Source organism: Chiloscyllium punctatum, chromosome 13 (genome assembly GCF_047496795.1).
Source record: "Chiloscyllium punctatum isolate Juve2018m chromosome 13, sChiPun1.3, whole genome shotgun sequence".
NCBI lineage: Eukaryota > Metazoa > Chordata > Chondrichthyes > Orectolobiformes > Hemiscylliidae > Chiloscyllium > Chiloscyllium punctatum.
In genome coordinates, this window is record NC_092751.1 from 96,725,186 (window position 1) to 96,746,914 (window position 21,729).

The 21,729-nt window shown below is 38.8% G+C and overlaps 1 protein-coding gene across 17 annotated transcripts in view; it reads right to left on the reverse strand.

Moving 5' to 3' along the window:
• LOC140484688 (disks large homolog 5-like) overlaps window positions 1–21,729 on the reverse strand; it is a 218,127-nt gene that overhangs the window by 91,634 nt on the left and 104,764 nt on the right. For 14 of the 17 annotated variants that reach the window (XM_072583360.1, XM_072583359.1, XM_072583362.1 and 11 more), the window contains exons 7-9: window positions 8,427–8,698; window positions 3,793–4,105; window positions 319–549 (exon numbers count right to left, since the gene is read on the reverse strand). In XM_072583360.1, the coding sequence (XP_072439461.1) occupies window positions 319–549; window positions 3,793–4,105; window positions 8,427–8,698 (816 nt within the window). The remainder of the gene's footprint in view (window positions 1–318; window positions 550–3,792; window positions 4,106–8,426; window positions 8,699–21,729) is intronic. The other 3 variants (XM_072583361.1, XM_072583358.1, XM_072583357.1) reach the window with 1 other exon arrangement.

Here is a 21,729-nt window from a genome sequence, read left to right on the forward strand (position 1 = left end):
CCCTTACATTTGACAGTAAGAAGCTCCCTAACACTCTTGGAAGACTGAGATAATAAAAAGTCAGTAATGATAGCCATTATTCTTGTTCTGCTCTGGAATTTTCATTTTCTTGAAAGGCAAGTTCCAATTCTAAGAAACCAGCAGAATTTAATGTGTTTTGTGATTTGTCAGAGTTGAAATTCTTCTTTTAAAAAATTAACATATGAAATAATCTAGATTTTTAAAAATGTGTACAAAAAGGCAATGGGGTATTCACAGAATTAAAAGAAATGTATAATAAATAGCAATGAAACAACTCCATACAAGGGCAAAATTCACCTGTCGGGCCTGGTAGTACTCCCGCAGCAACTGATCTCTCTGGATGATAGCTTCTGTTCTTTCCTTCCTAGCAACATCTCTCTCTTCTTTCACAGTCTCAATATCCTTACAAGCCTGATCAAGCTCCTTTTGAGCTTCTGCTTTGTCCTTCACTTCATGGCAGTATTTCTCCAGCAGTTCATTCCTTTCACAGATAGCATGATCTCGTTCTACCAACGCAGAATGAAGCTCCTGAAATTTAGTTGCAATACACAAGTCACATCACTATTTTCATCCAACACAGTAAAAACACTGTCTTGCATGTCGCTTTCACTTTGAACCAAAATACAGTTGTACTTTCAGAAGTTGCACTCTGCAACAGTTCTGTAACACTTGTTTTTAGTTGGATTCAGCTGTTCATGTAAATTGAAGAATACTTTTATATTAAATCTTTTCCATCTGCTCAAGAGAAACATGGATCAATATCATTGCAAGACTTGGGTACTTGAGCATTTAATGCTAGAAAACACCAAAATGCATTAGTCATTGAAATGTCCAACTACTGGGATGATTATGTGAAACACTGATTTAAAAAAAAAATTCTTCTCTTTCATCCTGATGACCTGGTGTTGTTTTTGGATTTCATTTGCTGCTTCCATTTTACCAAAAAAGCTAATCACCTTCAATGTCACATCTTCCTTGAGTGTTCAAATTCTGGTTGAAAGGCTGGGTGAACAATGTGATCACAGCTTATGTACAGTCAGTTAAACTGCTCGTAGTTGAAAGGAATTTCTAAGCCTTGGCTCAGCTTTTTCTGGCAACACAATAGTCAACATCAGTAACAGGCAAAGAGTCAGAGGACACTTCCATTTTTTTCTACTGCAGAGGACAGGCTATTCAGAGGAATTATCACTGCACCATCTCTTGCTTTATTTTAAAAGATACATGCACTTTGAGCAAAATTTGATAGCTTCTCTTTCTGGTCGGTTAGCACCATATTTCAAAATTCTGAATAGTTTACTTTATTATTATATTACAGTCGAACTGTTCAAGTCACTTGTTGGGTTTTCACTAACAGGGATTTACACTACAAAATTGCACAACTATTGCAGCCTAAAGGTGGTACAAAATGATTTTAAAAAAACCCTTTGTAACCTCCTATGAAATAAAGTGCAACACACTAGCCTATATCATGAAAGTTAGCCAAACATGCCTGACTCCCATTAGGGTTTGCCAAACGTCTACTGCTGCCAAAAATAAAACAAGTTAGGGCTGGAAATTAAACAGCATCAAATAAATTTACTAACATGTTAATGCAATCATCGAATCTCCGAGAGGGCCTTTTGGAGTAGCGTTATGGACCCTACCTCTGTGCCAAAAGGTTCTGATTCATTTCCCATTCTCTACAGGTTTTAGCTGGTTGAATGAAAATATTTTTTTTCCAACCTCTCTGGCCCAAAAAGTCAACAATTTAAAGTATTCGACCTTTTAAGAGATCTCTCAGTTGTTAAAAATTGTTAAGATGTCAAATTTTAAAATGTTTCAAACGTTTTCCTAATTTTCTTTTGTTTCTTCCTCTCTTTTGCAGTCCAATTTTTCTTTCCCACTTTATTTTTCTGTATTATCTATGACCCAATTCTAGTTTATCTTTCTTCTATAATTCCTCCGTTTTCCTCCAATTCTTAAATGGCATTGGTAAAGGAGAGAGTCTGCTGTTGATTCAGGTCCAGCCCATGTTACCTCTCAATGCCATAATCAGGTTGAATTTCCAGCAAGTCCAAACAAGTTTAAGTTGAGGAGTGCAGAGAAATGGCTAACAAACATGACATTGCCATTCCAGAAAAACCCAATTCAATGGATCACAGAGATTAACTAAGACCTCACTAGAATAAAAGACTCAACATACATCAATGGGCTTGGACGTCATGACATTAGATAAAATTTTGAACTGTAGCATAATAATTGAATTTAGCTTATCAGCATTCCAATATGAAATTCCTACTGGGTCAGACACTAGTAGATTCTAGGCCTTGGACCAGCACTCTCACATCACAAAACAAATAAACACCACAAAATTGGAAACTGCAAAACCTCTAAAATATTTTCAAAACCAATAAATGTCTGGGCAGGGAACAACGGGATGGGGTGCCAATGCAAATCAAATTCAATATCCGGGAACAGACAAAATTGGTGATTGAGTGACAGTTCAAAATTATCCTCATATTTGGGGTCCAAGGTCGTATAATTTTTAGAAGGTGAAGAGGGATGAAAGTTACGTAATATTGTAATTAGAAAATTTTCATTCAATTAATCAGTAAATTGACATGTAGACTTTGCCAAACTCATCCTAAATACTTTTCTTGCAAAACCAAAGTAATAACTAGATTGGTTAAGGGAATGAGTCATAACTAATTAAGCCACATTTTAACTAAGACTTTTCAAAGTGAAATCTTCTAAATTAATGCATTTGTTTTCCTTGATTAATTTATCAATGTTACAGGGACAAAATTTGCTTGAGAATTCGGGAACTGGTATTGTAGCGGGTCTCAACTGCTCTGATCAGATGATATATTGTGCCCGCTGGGCATTATACAACAATTGCAATAAAGAGAAAATCGTCAACGCTTTAAAAAATATACAGTAAATGTCTGCTTCAAATTTCCATCAGGCAGTTTTCTCAGAAATATGAAATGGAGTACTCTCATATAAAGTGCAATGTAATTTAAAAAGACCATAGTCCACCCAAATATGATTGCAAAGCTGATAATATCAGTAACTATAAATTTCTTCAACCAGTGGGTGGTGAATCTCTGGAACTCATTGCCACAAGGCTGTGGATGCCAAATCATTCGTATATTTAAGACAAAGATAGATAGGTTCTTGATTAACAAGGGGATCAAGGGTTAGGGGGAAGGCGGCAGGGGTTTGGGATTGAGAAACATGTCATGATCGAACGATGGAGCAGGCTCAGTAAGCTGAATGGCCTAATTCTGCTCTTGTATCTCATGGTCTAAATAGCTTTCAGGGACCATGGATACAAAGACATCACTTGCCTTTGAACTTATCTCCAAGAGATTGATATCCCTCATTTTCTTTCTTGAGAATATATGAAACACTTTAATTAAAAACAATTGTTGCATCACAGCTGGCACTATGGGAAGCAATGAAGAGAGAAATGGAATACTCTTGACTATCCAAGAACCTCAGTAAATTACTTATATGCATTTTGATTACAACAGTTTTTAAAAACTTAATCAAACCAAGAACTACAACCACTGCATATGTGCGTAAATTCAAACGTCTTCCTATGTATAACATGGATGAGAACAGCAAAGTACTAAAACATCACAATACTTTTTAACACAGAGAAACCTATGTAAAGAGCTGTGGATAGAAAACAAAATAAAACTTCAAGGGAAGCTTGGAATTCCATGGTTTAGAGATATTGGAAAGATAGTTTGAGAAGTATTCAAAGGATAGCCTGTTTGACCGTACCTGTCGAAGAGCTTCAAGTTCTTCACCAGCTACTTTTCTCTCTGATGATGTGTTCTTTAGGTGACCCTGTGCCAATTCCAATTCAGTTTGCAGCTTGTCAATTTCTTTGTGTACTTGGTCTCTTTCACTCATGACCAGGCGGTATTCATTCAGCACCGTATCCCTCTCTTCCTTGTACTTCTCTGCATCCTTTACAGCTTTCAGCTGTAATGTCTTGAATCGTGTCACTTCAGTTTGTAACCGTTCCATTTCTCTCTGAAGCTCTTTGTTTTGTACAGTTGCCTTACTTAACTCATGCTGGATTGAGTCATATCTTTGGAAACAAAGTCAAAGTAGATAAAGTTTAATGTTTCTAATTAAAATAAATCACAAGAATTAAGTTATATTTTACTAGAATTAAGTATCTTTGTTCTCTACTCTTCCTTAACAAGCATTTCAAACAATGTCAATATGTTTAGAAGGTTCAGTGGAAACACAAAATATTATAATAAATCATCATTTGAATATTTCATTTTTAAAATGTTTGCCTTTACCACTTTCATTATCTGAACTTCAAACATAATACTTTCTGATATATTTATAGATGGAACACTGCTGCCGTGTCATATTTAGGGACAATTTTTTTAAAGTTGATTTACATTATATATTAGTCATTCTCTTTCAAAAAAATTATCAGCCACAAATTGGAAGGAGACCTTGCCATTGGGTGTCTTTAGATCCATACACCAATAAGAGCGTAGGGATTTACTGGCATTTGCAAAACACCCAGTTTACTGAGATTTTGTCTCCTTTGCTGTAAAAAAAATTGTGAACCTTTACACCCAAATTACCAAGGCAAGACTGAGAACTCAGCTCTATAGAACACTGAAAATTTGCATCTCACCATTGAGTGTCACAGAGATGTACAGCACAGGAACAGACCTCTTCAGTCCAACTCATCCATGCCAACCAGATATCCTAAATTAATCTAGTCCTATTTGCCAGCACTTGACCCATATCCATCTAAACTCTTACTATTCATATACCCATCCAGATACTTTTTAAATGCTGTAATTGTACTAGCCTCCACCACTTCCTCTGACAGTTCATTTTATACATGCACTATCCTTTGCGTGAAGAAGTTGCCCCTTAGATTCATTTTAAGTCTTTCCCCTCTCTCTCTCGAATACTATGTGCACAATTTACCACAATTCTAAATTTTAACTTTCATTTGAGCTGTACTATATGCACCAGATGGCATGATATTTTGCTATCACATAATCATTTACTTTACATTTGTGAAAAATTGTTTTTTTGGCATCAAATTGAGAAGACGCTATTGGAGTGGATGACTGGCAGTTCAGTTTTATGTGGAATACTGGAGATTTAATAAAAAAAACAGCCTGGATATCTGAAAGGCCAGAATTGATACACTAACAGTGGATATCACATGATTCCCTCCATTGGCCTCAAACTCTTATGAGGACTAATAGACATACAGTCATGGAGATGTACAGCACAGAAACAAACCCTTCAGTCCAACTTGTCCATGCCAACTAGATATCTTAACCCAATTTAGTCTCACCTGCCAGCAACCTGCCCATACCCCTCCAAACCCTTCCTCTTCATATACCCATCCAGATGCCTTTTAAATGCTGCAATTGTACTAGCCTCCACCACTTCCTCTGGCAGCGAATTCCATACACATACCACACTCTGCATGAAAAAGTTGCCCCTTAGGTCTCTTTCCTCTCTCACCCTAAACCTATGCCCTCTAGTTCTGGACTCCCCCACCCCAGGGAAAAAAAATCTTTGTCTATTTATCTTATCCATGCCCCTCATGATCTTATAAACTTCTATAACGGTCACCCTCCAACACTCCAAGGAAAACAGCCCTAGCCTATTCAACCTCTGCTGATAGCTCAAATCCTCCAACCCTGGCAACATCCTTGTAAATCTTTTCTGAACCCTTTCAAGTTTCACAACATCCTTGCAATAGGAAGAACAGAACTGCACACAATATTCCAACAGTGGCCTAAGCAATGCACTGTACAGCCACAACATGACCTCCCAAGTTCTGTACTTAACACTCTGACAAATAAAGGAAAGCATACCAAACACCTTCTTCACTATCCTATCTACCTGCGACTCCAATTTCAAGGAGTATTAAACCTGCACTCCAATGTCTCTTTGTTCAGCAACACTCCCTAGGACCTTACCATAAAGTGCACAAGTTCTTTCCCAAAATGCAGTAGCTCACATTTATCTGAATTAAACTCCACCTGCCACTTCTCAGCCCATTGTCCCATCTGATCAAGATCCCGTTGTAATCTAAAGTAACCTTCTTTGCTGGTCAGAAGTGGTTACTGCAGATGCTGGAGATTAGAGTCAAGATTAGAATGGTGCTGGAAAAGCTCAGCAGGTCATGCACCATCCAAGGATTGAAGGGCTTTTGCCCGAAACATCAATTTCCTGCTCCTCGGATGCTGTCTGACCTGTTGCGCTTTTCCAGCACCACTCTAACCTTCTTCGCTGTCCACTACACCTCCAATTTTGGTGTCATCTGCAAACATACTAATTATACCTCTTATGCTCACATCCAAATCATTTATGTAAATGACAAAAGGTAGTGGATGCACACTGATCCTTGTGGCACTCCACTGGTCACAGGCTTCCAGTCTGGAAAAACAACCCTCCACCAACCCGCTATCTTCTATCTTTGAGCCAGTTCTGTATCCAAATCGCTAGTTCTCCCTGTATTTCATGATATCTAACCTGGCTAATCAGTCTCCCATGGGGAACCTTGTCGAACACCTTACTGAAGTCCATATAGCGTACATCTACTGCTCTGCCCTCATCAGTCCTCTTTGTTACTTCTTCAAAAAACTCAATCAAGTTTTTGAGACATTATTTCCCATGCACAAAGTCATGCTGACTATCCCTAATCAGTCCTTGCCTTTCCAAATACATGTACATCTTGTCCCTTAGGATTCCCTCCAACAACTTGCCCACCACCGACAAGCTCACTGTCGGTGGTGGGCAAGTTCACTGGTTCATAGATCACTGGCTTGTCCTTACCACCGCTCTTAAATAGTGGTACCACATTAGCCAATGTCCAGTTTTCCGGCACCTCACCTGTGACTAGCAATGATACAAATATCTCAGCAAGAGGCCCGGCAATCACTTCCCTAGCTTCCCACAGAGTTCTAGGGTGAACCTGATCAAATCCTAGGGATTTATCCACTTTTATGCATTTCAAGACATCCAGCACTTCCTCCTCTGTAATATGGACATTTTTCAAGATGTCACCATCTATTTCCCTACATTCCATATCTTCCATGTCCTTTTTGACAGCAAATACTGATGCAAAATACTTGTTTAGTATCTCCCCCATCTCCTGTGGCTCCACACAAAGGCCACCTTGCTGATCTTTGAGGGATCCTATTCCCTCCCTAGTTACCCTTTTGTCCTTAATGTATTTGTAAAAACCCTTTGGATTCTCCTTAACTCTATTTGCCAAAGCTATCTCATGTTCCCTTTTTGCCGTCCTGATTTCTCTCTTAAGTATACTTATACTGCCTTTACACTCTTCTGAGGACTCACTCGATCTATCCTGTCTATACCTGACATATGCTTCCTTCTTTTTCTTAAGCAAACCCTCAATTTCTTTAGTCATTCAGCATTCCCTGTACATACCAGCCTTTCCTTTCACCCTGACAGGAATATACATTCTCTGGACTCTTGTTATCTCATTTCTGAAGGCTTCCCATTTTTCAGCAGTCCCTTTACCTGTGAACATCTGGCCCCAATCAGCTTTGTAATAGATGTGAGAAAAATGATCAGATCATCAATACTCATGTTACTAATTGCACACAACATAGCTTCGAAAATCACGTTCCCTTCTTAAGAGTCAGGATTCCAAATATGTCTGAAAATGCCAAATATGTCTGAAAATGCTAAAACTTCAATAAATTCCACCTTGCATCATTTATACTGGATTAATACACTTCAGGAAACATAGTTCTTTTTGGGTCTATACCAGTTTCTTAACACAACTATCGTATGTCAACTTTGTCCTTCACACAGATTATAAGAGCAGGAAGGCTATGCTGGTGCTGCACAGGACTTTGGTTAGGCCACAGCTGAAGTATTGCGTATAGTCCTGCTCACTGTACTAAGGAAGGAAGAGGTTGCACTAGAGGGGATGCACAGGAGGTTCACCAGGATGCTGCCTGGGATGGAACAGTTTAGCTACAGTGGATTAGCTCAGGTTGCTTTCTTTAGAGCAGAGAAGGGTGACAGAGAACCCAATTGAGGTGTATAAAGGTTATGAGGGACAAGGACAGGGTGGTTCCCCTTAGCTGAAAGGTCAACAACAGGGGTATAATTTTAAGGTGAAAGGCAGGAAGTTTGGAGGGTATTCGAGAAAAAGAAAACTCAGCCAGAGGGGGTGTGAATCTGGAATTCAGTGCCTGGAAAGGTAACTGAGGTGGAAAATTTCACAAACTTTAAAAAGTGCGAGGATGAGCACTTGAAATATCATAACATTCAAGGTTATGGACCAAATGCTGAAGAGTCGATTGTGCAGATTTAGAGTTGCTTTTAGTTGGTGCAGACTCAATGGGCTGACTATACTGTATGATTCTATGATTCACCTCTTCAATGTAGATAAATACTGTTGCTGAATTGAAGTTTTCTCCACAACAGCAGAGTCAGTTTGCTTCATCAGCATCTCATTCTGTTTCTGAAAACGTCGATTTTCCTCTTCCACCCGCTCTAGACGGCTGAGGTCAGTGTTATGGTTGGCAATCTTCTCATTGTACCGTTTTCTTAGTGCATCATAATCTTTCTTTAAGCCTTCTAATTTGTCCATGGCAGTATCATATAGTTTATTTAGAATCTCAGATGAGCCATTTTCCCTCATAACCTGCAAAAAAACCAAGGAAAATCAAGTCTATTTATTCTGGTCAAAATGTACCTGCGTGCTCATATTACTGCATTTTTAAAGCTTTAACAGTGCTGATGGATATCATCATAGTCTGAAATACAATGAGCAGCACTTTGCAAAGCATTCGTGGTTTTATTCTGCAACTGATTAATTTAAATTCCACCAACAGCTGTGGAGAGATTGGAATCTGCTGCTCCTCAGCACCAGGCAAAAGTGAGGACTGCAAATGCTGGAGATCAGAGTAGTGCTGGAAAAACACAGCAGGTCAGGTAGCATCTGAGGAGCAGGAAAATTGCCATTTCGGGTAAAAGAACTTGCCTGATGAAGGGCTTTTGCCCGAAACGTCGATTTTCCTGCTCCCTGGATGCTGTCTGACCTGCTGCTCCTCAGCATTAGCCTGGACCTCTTGATTACTTGTCCAGTGACATTGCCTCTATGTCACTATTTCCACGTCTACCCCCCATCATGCAGGATGAAAGGTTTGAATACCATGTTTCTTTGTTCAGCAATACTCAAGTTTTGTACGACTAAGCAACTATTTATTTATAAACAGCACATGCAGAGGAAAAATGACAGATTTATGTGGCTCTGCTATGCATCATTAAATGATTTTCCTGGATGGAAGAATGAAAGGCATTTCAGGCACTAACACGCTCGTCCTCTGCCTCCACCATCTTAGTAGCTCTTAAGTAACACCACTTGCCAGCAAAATACAAACAAAGTAAATGGGTTAACAATGATAGAAATAGTACAACTGACTGCAAAGCGCTGTTCAGCCAAAGGAAAATCAATCGCTACTTATTTCGAGCAGGAGTTAGCACTGTTGAAGAACTAGGTTAGAAAAGAATCAGAGAGATCTTTGAAGTATTCCATGGCTGAATTGCCTGCTGACACTGACTGCCAAGATTCATGAATCAGCAACAGCCATTTGAGCAAAGGTCTAAAAAATGACTTACAGTATTGTACCCTGACAAGGAAGGACTGAGGTAAAACAGTAAAACAAACATCTTTTGAAACTAGCCTTGTATAGTCCACATTAAGGTGATTTTAAGTGAATGTTCATTCAAAGGGTCATTGTTTGCTGGTTCTAGCATTGTGTCTGGTTTGACTTTGACCTGATATCATCCAAATTATACAACTGATTTCGCTCACTTAAAACCTTTAAAAATGTGAACCATTGTTGTGGCTAAAGGATTAGGTTCACAAAGGTCGTACTTCAAAGTTTCAGTTATCCAAAGTATATATTTCCACACTGACTGAAAAATGCTAACTCTGATATCTTTGCAACATATTGAATGAAAATCATCGAAACGGCTTACTTTTTCAATCAGTCTCATCTTAGGGGAAGGGTCACTGGACCCAAAACGTTAATTCTGATTTCTCTTCACAGATGCTGCTGAGCTTTTCTATCAACTTCAGTTTTTGTTTCTGATTTACAACATTCACAGTTCTTTTGGTTTTGGTCTAAGATGGTGACAAGCTCACTCAGAAGAGTGCCCCAAGGACTGGAGAATGAAGGGCCATGTTTTAGCACCTAACATCAACAATGGAGCAACAGTAACAACCTCAAACAGAAACTTGGTAACTTGCAACTTGGTCTGAACTCCATGGTTCCTATTGCAATCTTAGATCTCATGATTCCAAACTTTTAGCTTGCAGCCTCATTTAGGACCCCAGCCCCCATTTTGGGAAGCCCTGCAACATGTAATGAGTTTAGTTGTTTTTAAATAATACAGGTCAGAGTGTTTATTGGTTTTATCAGCATTTCATAACAGGAGTGGTAATGAAGAAGGAAATCAGGAAGGTGAAAAGGGGGCTCGAGATAACCTTAGTTGAGAAGATTAGGGTGAATCCAAAGAGTTACTTTAAGCATATTAAAAGAAAAAGAATAACTAGAGAAAGAACCAAAGTGGGCATGTATGCGTAGAATCGCAAGAGATGGGCAAGGTCCTCAATGAATATTGCACCTCTGAGGTTACCATGGAGAAAGACAAGATGACTTGAGAATTTGGGGACATCAGTTGCCATATCTTGGGGACAGTCCATATCACCGAAGAGGAGGTGTTAGATGTATTAGAATGCATGAAGGTGGATAAATCTCCTGGTCTTGAACAGATATATCCAAGAACATTGCAAGAGACTACAGAAGAAATAGTGGGGGCCCTGGTTGATATTTTTGAAACATCGTTAGCCATGGGTGAGTTCCCAGACGACTGGAGAGTAGGAATGTTGTGCCCTTATTCAAGGCTGCAAAGAAAAGCCTGGGAACTATAAACCAGTAAGCCTAACATCTGTGGTAACTAAGTTACTTGAATAGATTCTGAGGGATAAGATATGCATGCATTTGGAAAGACAGGATTTGATTAGGAGCAAGTGGTTGCAGGTCAGGCAGCATCAAAGGAGCAGGAGAATCAATGTTTCAAGCATAAGCCCTTCTTCAGTAAGTCAGTCTAGCTTTGTGCATGGGAAAATCACAAATTTATTAGAGTTCTTTTATGCAGCGACTAGGAAGGTTGATGAAGGCAGGATGATAGATGTAGTCTATACGGATTTCAGTAAGGTCTTTGATAAGGTTCCACATGGTAGGCTGCTCTGGAAGGTTAGATTGCATGGAATCCAGGGGGAGCTGGCAAAATTGGATGCACAATTGGCTTGATGGTCGGAAGCAGAGGATAACAGCGGAAGGATGCTTGTCGGAATGGAGGCCTACAACTAGTGGAGTGACTCAGGGATCAGTGCTGGGCCCATTGCTGTTTGTTATCTATATCAATAATTTGGATGAAAATGTACAAGGTATGATTAGTAAGTTTGCATACGAAATAAAATAAGAGGTATTGTGAACAGTGAGGAAGGTTATCACAAAGTGCAGCAGAACCTTGATCAACTGGGAAAGTCAGCTAAGAAATGGTAAATGGAGTCTAATATAGATAAGTGTGAGGTCTTGCATTTTGGAAAGTCAAATGAAGGTAGGAGTTTCATGGTGAATGGTAGGGCCTTAAAGAGTGTAGTGGAATAGAGGGACCTTGGTGTTCAGGTGCACGGTTCTCCGAAAGTGGAGTCATAGGTAGACAGGGCAATGAAGGAGGTTTTTAAGTACACTGGCTTTCATCAGTCAGGGGACTGAGTATAGAAGTTGGGAAGTTATGTTGCAGTTATACCTGACATTGGTAATACAGAACTCAATGGTGTGAGTTATAGGGAGAGGTTAGACAGCTAGGACTTCTTCCTTTTGAGCGTAGGAGCCTGAGGATGATCTTACAGAAGTGTATAAGATCATGAAAGGCATGATAGGGTAAATGCACTCAGGGTTTATTCCCTGGATTGGGGAATCAAGGATTAGAGAGCATCAGTTTCGGGTCAAAGGGGAAAGAACAAAAGGGAACAGAGAGGGTGGCATGCATATGGAATGAACTGCCAGCAGAAGTGGTTGAGGCGGGTGCATTAACATTTAAAAGGCAATTGGACAAATACATCGATAGGAAAGGTTTAGAAGGATATGGACCAAGTGCAGGGAAATGGCGTTAGCGGAACATTTAGGTCGGCATGGACCAGTTTGGGCCAAAGGGCCTCCTGCCTCTGTGTTGTAGGACTCTATGACTGTATAATTGTGGTATAGTGTATAACTGTATAGTGTGGTGAATTATGAAAGTTACTTAAAGAAACCCTCAATGTAAAACTGTTTAAAGGATCTGTAATCCGTAGTATTTTTTAACCTGAGTCTTGAGACAGAGTTATCAAACTGACCTGATGTCCTATCACTCCATTTGTCTTATGACTATTGACATCAAATGAGGAAAACAGAAACAAAAACAGATATTGTTGTAAAAGCTCAGCAGGTCTGCAGCATCTGTGGAGAGAAATCAGAGTTAATGTATCGGGTCCAGTGATTCTTCCTCAGAATTGTTCTGAGAAAGGATCACCGGACTCGAAACATTAACTCTGATTTCTCTGCACAGATACTGCCAGACCTGTTGAAGTTTTTGTTTCTGATTTACAGCATCCATAGTTCTTTCAGTTTTTGTTTTAGAAAAAAAACAGGCATCCTGATTTCTGGAATTAAAGAAGATCCACTGCCCATTTTCCAAATCAGTTGAAATGAGTTTACAAGCGGTACAAATAGAAAAAAATATTTGATTTAAAAGAAAATTTAAAATATGTCACTATGAAAACATGCCAAGTTAACCTAATCCAAAACAGTTCAACTCAGCCATTTTAGAAGACCACTGAGCAAGGGTGGTGCTCAGTGTAATAAGGAAAACAGTAAGTCTCTGCTACAGTCAAATAAACAAAGAAACAAGAAATAACGAATTGCATCTTTTACAACTTCAGGATATTTCAAATCGTTTTACACTGAGTATTTCTGAAGCATTGTGTTGTATGAAACGAAACAGCCAATTTGTACACTACAAGCTCACACAAACATCAATGAGATAATGACTAGACAATCTGATTTTGGTGATGTTAACAGAACAATAAATATTAGCCAGAATACTAGGAAGAATGATCATGTTGTAAGATTAAGTTAAAAAATGTTAGTACCACCCACTCCAAACAATCTGTGCATCAGGAGCTACAGTTCTTTAAATAGACATTAGATGGTGCTACACTCAAGTCAGTGGAGGAACCGATGTTCATGTGTTGAGAGAGAGAGAGCAACATAGCATACATATGACAAAAGCAGTACAACAGGACCCTCCAAATGTCAACTTTCTTGAGCTGACCTATTCATTCCTTTAACCAGCAGTTTAACCAAGGGTAAAGGTCAGGTATCAGCTCAAAAGTAGCCTTCAAAGATAAGATTACATCGTTAAAATTGAACTCGTTTAACCACTGAACATTATGAAAGAACATGATGCAAACATAGTTTCCAACATTTACATTTATTTGCTGCATACACACAGAGCAATTCTTTTCAATACAGGGTGCTTCCCATTTTCATTTCATGATGTAATTTTTTATAATCAAGATTTATTCATCATCTACAATATTCATATATCACAAATTTTTAATTAATTTCAGCTCACATTGTAAAAGTCAGATGAAGTATAATTTTCTTTTGGCAGGTACAATGAAGCTCCATTTATTATTAGGGCTAGACCATTATGACAAATAAAAACTTCATTTGTTATAAACACATATCTCACTCTGTTTCCCAATCCAAATACCTCTGTCACCAAACTTTGATAGTCTTGAAAGCTTTCCCTCATGCCAAGTAAAATGGAAAAGTTCTGATTCACATTAACTCAATTATCACAATTAGCTGCAGGGTAAACTCTCAGACTAAATGCCTGAAAAGCAGGAAGTGCAGCTTCCAGATGACAATCAAATTTTCCTTTAGTTTTCCCTAGAGTTTCTTTTCTGTTTACATATGCAAGTGAGAACAGGCAAAGTATGGAATTGATTAAGTTAAGATGTCTGTATGACAAGAAAAGAAAACTATGGTGCGCATGAAAACTGTTTATTACAATTTTTTCATGGCCTTTGAGAAGCAAGTAAATGCTGGGAAATCGAACATTTGTTTTCTTTCCTGACACTTAGGGATCAATTTTTAAACCAATTCAAAACCCACCCATATCAACAAAGCAGGACCTTAGTATAAGAAACAACTAATTTCAGATTAAGGTTTGGGGATTGCTAGTATAGTGATACTTTCAGGTAGACTGGCAATCAAGTTAATGTTCTGCAGACATGGGTTCGAAATCCATCATGGCAGATGATGAAACTTGAATCCAATAAAAAAACTAGCCTGATGGTCACCATGTAACTACTGTCAATTGTTTTTTTTTAAAATCTGGTTCAGTAATGCCCTTTAGGGAAGGGAATATGCCACCCTTACCTCATGTGGCTAACTTGTGACTCCACACCCACACTAATGTAGGTGACACTTGGCTGCTCTTTAGACAATTTGGATGGGCAATAAATGTCAGCAATCCCCACATCCCATGAACAACTTTTTTTAAAAAGTCCTATAAGTGCAAAACTATTCAATTGCCAATCAAAACATTTATAGAGTCATAGAGATGTACTGCATGGAAACAGACCCTCCTGCCAGCACCCGGCCCATATCCCTCCAAACTCTTCCTATTCATATACCCATCCAAATGCATCTTGAATGTTGCAACTGTACCAGCCTCCACCACATCCTCTGGCAGCTCATTCCACACATGTACCACTCTCTGCGTGAAAAAGTTGCCCCTTAAGTCTCTTTTATATCTTTCCCCTCTCACCCTAAACCTATGCCCTCTAGTTCTAGACTCCCCCACCCCAGGGAAAAGACTTTGTCTATTTATCCTATCCATGCCCCTCATAATTTTGTAAATTTTGACCTCTATAAGGTCACCCCTCAGCCTCCGACACTCCAGGGAAAACAGCCCCAGCTTGTTCAGCCTCTCCCTGTAGCTCAGATCCTCCAACCCTGGCAGCATCCTTGTAAATCTTTTCTGAACCCTTTCAAGTTTCACAACATCTTTCCGATAGGATGGAGACCAGAATTGCACGCAATATTCCAACAGTGGCCTAACCAATGTCCTGTACAGCTGCAACATGACCTCCCAACTCCTGTACTCAATAGTCTGACCAATAAAGGAACGCATACCAAATGCCTTCTTCAATATCCTATCTACCTGCGGCTCCACTTTCAAGGAGCTATGAACCTGCACTCCAAGATCTCTTTGTTCACCAACACTCCCGAGGACCTTACCATTAAGAGTGTAAGTCCTGCTAAGATTTGCTTTCCCAAAATGCAGCATCTCGCATTTATCTTAATTAAACTCCATCTGCCACTTCTCAGCCCATTGGCCCATCTGGTCCAGATCCTGTTGTAATCTGAGGTAATCCTCTTCGCTGTCCACACCTCCAATTTTGGTGTCAACTGCAAACTTACTAACTATACCTCTTATGCTCGTATCCAAATCATTTATGTAAATGACAAAAAGTAGAGGACCCAGCACTGACATGATTTCCCACGCACAAAGCCATGTTGACTATCCCGAATCAGTCCTTGCCTTTCCAAATACATGTACATCCTGTCCGTCAGGATTCCCTCCAACAACTTCCCCAACACCGAGGTTAGGCTCATCGGTCTATAGTTCCCTGCCTTGTCTTTACCACCCTTCTTAAACAATAGCACTACATTTGCCAACCTCCGGTCTTCCGGCACCTCACCTATGACTATCGGTGATACAAATATCTCAGCAAGAGGCCCAGCAATCACTTCTCTAGCTTCCCACAGAGTTCTCGGGTACACCTGATTAGGTCCTGGGGATTTATCCACTTTTAACCATTTCAAGACATCCAGCACTTCCTTCTCTGTAATCTGGATATTTTGCAAGATGTCACCATCTATTTCCCTATAGTCTATATCTTCCATATCCTTTTCCACAGTAAATACTGATGCAAAGTATTCATTTAGTATCTCCCCATTTTCTGTGGCTCCACACAAAGGCCGCCTTGCTGATCTATTCTCTCCCTAGTTACCCTTTTGTCCTTAATATATTTGTAAAAACCCTTTGGATTCTCCTTAATTCTATTTGCCAAAGCTATCTCATGTCCCCGTTTTCTTTATACTCTTATAGGGATTCACTCGATCTATCCTGTCTATACCCGACATATGCTTCCTTCTTTTTCTTCACCAAACCCTCAATTTCTTTAGTCATCCAGCATTCCCTATACCTCCCAGACTTCCCTTTCACCCTGACAGGAATATACTTTCTCTGGATTCTTGTTATCTCATTTCTGAAGGCTTCCCATTTTCCAGCCGTCCCTTTACCTGCGAACATTTGCCTTCAATCAGCTTTCGAAAGTTCTTGCCTAATATTGTCAAAATTGGCCTTTCTCCAATTTAGAACTTCAACTTTTTGATCTGATCTATCCTTTTCCATCACTATTTTAAAACGAATAGAATTATGGTCGCTGGCCCCAAAGTGCTCCCCCATTGACACCTCAGTCACCTGCCCTGCCCTGTTTCCCAAGAGTAGGTCAAGTTTTGCACCTGCTCTAGTAGGTACATCCACATACTGAATCAGAAAATTGTCTTGTACACACTTAACAAATTCCTCTCCATCTAAACCTTTAACACTATGGCAGTCCCAATCAATGTTTGGAAAGTTAAAATCCCCTACCATAACTACCCTATTATTCTTACAGATAGCTGATTACAAGAAATCAGGTTTTCAACTTCACCACAATACCTTATGGCAAATCACCTGGATCTTAATCGACTGACATTCAAGTGGTAAATAAAATACAACATAACCAATAAATCCCAGATAACTTTCCATCAAGTAGAAGTTTAGGCTTTCTAGACATTGGAATGTATTCTAGATTGGAGTAACAATGAAAGAAAATATTCAAGTTTAAATAGACATGAAAAGTTTATGTTCTTTCAGGAACAAATGTATTTACTCCTATTTTGTAGCAATTTAATCCCATTTACTAAACACTTTTTCCACAATCTCCTTGTGAAGGAAAAGGTAAATCCGTAGTCAATTGGGGAAATCCTTTCTCTTGCTCCTTAAAAGCAATAAAGCCCAAGAAAATGGTCAACCCAAAAGCAATTACCCAGAAATAAATTTTAGGAACTGGACGGTGGCCTAATTATCTGTTTAGTTCTTCCAATTCTGCTTTTCTTTACATTTTTCTCAGTTTTGATTTCCCTCATTGCTCTTTGCTACCGTGGTTTTCCTTCCGTGCCTACCCTTCCTAATTGCACCACCCACTTCAATTAAGGATGTAATTCAGGACCTGCTGAGATGTCAAGCACTCACCATAGCAGCACCACACAGAGAAGTAATAATAGTTGTGATTGCAAAGTTTGTTAGCGAGAATCTGAACTTGAATCAATGTTGACTTTGTAAAAGGTAAAAACAAGGACTGCAGATGCTGGAAACCAGATTCTAGATTAGAGCGGTGCCGGAAAAGCACAGCAGGTCAGGCAGCAATTAGGAATAGAGCTCTATTCCTGATGAAGGGCTTTTGCCCGAAACATCGATTTTCCTGCTCCTCGGATGCTGCCTGCCTCAATGTTGACTTTGTTTACTCTGTAATTCATAAAGGTTAGTCCTTAAAATCTATTGCATTATTTTGCCCAAATGTCACGTAAAACTGACTGATTTGTAGTTTTCAGAGCCTGTCTTATTCCAATTTTGAAAATGAGCCTGATTCCAATCCTTCCTAATCCTATTTACTATCAATACTTCATTGACCTCATTCATTCCTTTATCTCTCAGACGTTTAGAATTTACTTGCTTTCAGCTTAGTTCATTTAATGGTTTAATGGCAAAATACTTGTTAATTCTATGCTGTTTATGCCCTTCATGTCTTCACAGAACACAGAAAATATACAATTAATTGATAACTAACGATATGAGAAATGTTAAAATTTGAATGGTATTAAACGAAGGATGCTTATTAAGCCCATTGACAAACATACCTCCCTTAAATTAATAACATCAAAAATACATAATCAGCTATTGTTTTTATTCCATTAACATTGTCTACACTTTTCGTTGCCTCAGGAAAGCAGCCAACATAATCAAAGACCCCTCCCATTCTGGTTACACTCTTTTCCACCAGGAAGAAGATGCAAAAGTTTGAAAACACGTGCCAACAGATTTAAGAACAGCTTCTTCCCTGCTGTTATCAGACTTAAGAACAAACCTCTCATATTAGAATTGACCTTTCTCTATACCTTCTCTGTAGCTATAACACTATAATCTCCATCCTATTCTATTACCTTAATATACATATCTGTCTGGTAGTATGCAAAACAATACTGTTCACTGTATCTAGGTACATGCGATAATAAATCAAATCAAATCAAGTGAATACACTGTTGGAGACCTTGCTGTGTGCAAAATGTACACACTTTAAAATACAAAATAACAGTTTGACAAAATTTAAGTAAGATTTTGAGACACTTCTTGACATACAGTGAAATAGTATATAAACGCAAATTTATTTATTGACAGTAAGCAGCAGCTACTTGAATCTCAAGACACACCAGTCACACATCTTTGCCAAAGGTCACAAGATCTATTGAGAATGTCAATTTCCCATTCCAAAAGAAAAGGAACAACCAAGTAGATGATGTTAAACGATAAATCAGGTTTGGTCAGCAAATCCTACTAAAACTAGAAAGTAGGAAATTAAGATCAAAGAAAATTATGATCTGTAGGAACTGAGAACACGTGTTCACATTTTGGCTGGCACAATGGTTCAGTGGCTAGTAATGCTTCCTCACAGAGCCAGGGGCACAGATTTGATTCCACTCTTGGGTGACTATCTGAGTAGAGTTTGCACTTTCTCATCTGGATGCTCTGGTTTCCTCCCACAGTCCAAAGATGTGCAGGTTAGGTGGATTGGCCATGCTAAATTGCCCATAATGTCCAAGGATGCGCAGGCTAGGTGGGTTAGGCATGGGAAATGCAGGGTGATGGGGAGGGGGCGGGGGGGGGGGGGGGGGGGGGAGAGACGCTCTTTGTAGGGGTAGTGTGGACCTGATGGGCCGAATGGCCAGCTTCTACACTGTAGGGATTCTATGATTATGTACAAATGTGTCTGTTAGCTAGCAGAGACAACTCTTTCTTAAATACTTGTAGCTTAATAAATTGCAACAGTTGACAATGTTTTAGATATGTTTGGGAATAAAGATGGAGTCTGCAGGTAGAAATCAAAACTATAGATGTGCAGCACTGAGCCAAAATATAATTAGAAGTTATTAACTTTGTGACAAGCCTTTTTGCTTGGTTTATCCCAATAGTAACTAGATGGGGTGGTGTGTAAGATCATGTTAATGCCAGGAAGTGAAAACAAAACATTTTGCACACTCGTCCTGGGGGAGTTATGGCAGAGACCAATAACCCTGATTTGAATCAGCAAAATTGTCATTTATCCTGTTTAATAGTTACATCACATTGAATTTAGGTGTAGCCAGATGTCAGCACTTAGCTTGTATATTGGAAAGTGAATAACTTCTAGCTGTTTAATGGAATCTGAAGCTCAGGAAATTGAAAGAATACATTGGTTCCATGGTTTCCCTAAACAATGCTGAGGCACTATATTTTGGTAGAAGCCTTCCAATACCATAGCAATTAATGTTCACTTTTCAACACAGTGGAAGATCATGGAGATCCAGCAATCTGCTGGCTAGTTTGTATGTTTACTATAGAAACACATGATATAATGGTTTAAGCAAGCAATAAGAGATGTGACAAATGTAATGCAGCAAAGATTAGTGCTAAGGCAAAGGGCTGGGCAAGTTTAAAAAAAACAAAAGCATGACCAAAAAAAGAGAGAAAATAAAAGTTAAAGTAGCAAGACAGATAAAAATAGAGCTTCTTTAAATACATATTTACAAAAGGAAACAAGAAGTCAAAAGCGAATGTAGTGGTCCCTTAAAGAATGAGGCTGGGAAATAACAAAAGGGAATCAGAAAACAGTAGAGGAATTGAATAAATATTTTACATCAGTCTTCACAATAGAAGACACTAGTAACATTCCAAACATACTAAATAATCAAGGGGCAAAAAGAGATGACGGGGATGAGACAAATGAATATAATAACTATCGTGAGAGAAAATATTCAAGGAAAACCAATGGAGCTAAACTTATATGCTCCCTGTTCCTGATGGGTTATGTTCTGGGACACTAAAAGCAGCAGCTACAGAGACATGGATACACAATTTGCAATCTTTCAAGAATCCTTAGATTCTGGAAAAGTCCCAAAGGATTGGAAAGCTAATAAAGTCATACCCTTATTCAAAAAGGGGGCAGCCTAAAAAAAAGATAACTATAGGACAGTTAGCTCAGCACGAGACACTGGGAAAAAGCCAGAATATAACCCATCAGGTCCAGGGAGCTTATACATTCAGCTCATTGGTTTTCCTTGTACATTTTCTCTCAGAATATTTACTATAATTTGTTGCCTCTTCCCCCACCCCCTCCTTTTGCCCCTTGATTATTTAGTATTTTCGGAACGCTGCTCGTGTCTTCTATTGTGAAGACTGATGTAAAATATTTATTCAACTCCTGTGCCGTTTCTCAATTCCCTTTGTTGTGAAGGATATAATAGCAAAACAGTTAAAATACATAATATTCATAATAGTAGAGTATATACATAATAGTGAAATACATAATAGTAGAGTCAGCATGTCTTTAAATAAAGCTCTCTCTTTGAGGTGGTGACAAGCAGGATTGATAAAGGAAACCAGAAGGTATAATGTATTTGCATTTCCAAAAAGTGTCTGGTAGGGTTAATTAAAGAGATAAGAGCCCATGGTGTTGGGGTAGTGTATGAAAGGAGGATTGGTTAACTAATAGGAGAGAGGTAGGATAAAGGGGGCATTTTCAGGATGGCAATCTGTAACTAATGGAGTGCTACATGATTCATTGCTGAAACAAGAATTATTTACAATGTATATTTGTCACATGGATGAGGGAAGTGAATATACCAAGTTTGCAGATGACACAAAAATAGATGGGAAGGCAAGCAGCGATAATGACACAAAGGAATACTGACGAGTTAACTGAATGGTCAAAATTTTGGTAGACAGAACATTAATGCTTGGAAACAAAGTTATGTACCTTGTCAGGAAGAATTGAAGAGCTAAATATTATTTAAATGGAGAAAGAATGCAGGAAGGATTTGGGAGGGTCCTTGTGCAAGAATCACAAAAAGCTAGCATCCAAGTTCAGCAGGTAATACTTGGCTTTTATTTCAAAGGAAATGGAGTATAAAATAGGCAAGTATTACTCAAACGATACAAGCCACTAGATAGACTGGACTGAGAACACTTACTTGGATTGGAGGTAGTCCAGAGGAAATTCACATGGTTGGTCCTGGATATGGAGAGATTTTATGAGATGATATGTTGGGTTTGTGAATCTGTTGAATTATTTACTGCAGAAGGTTATAGAGGCTGAATGGTTAAATATGTTAAAGGTTGTGATACAGATTTTTAATCAGTAAGGGGATTAAGGATCATAGGGAAAAGGCAGGAAAATGGAGTTGA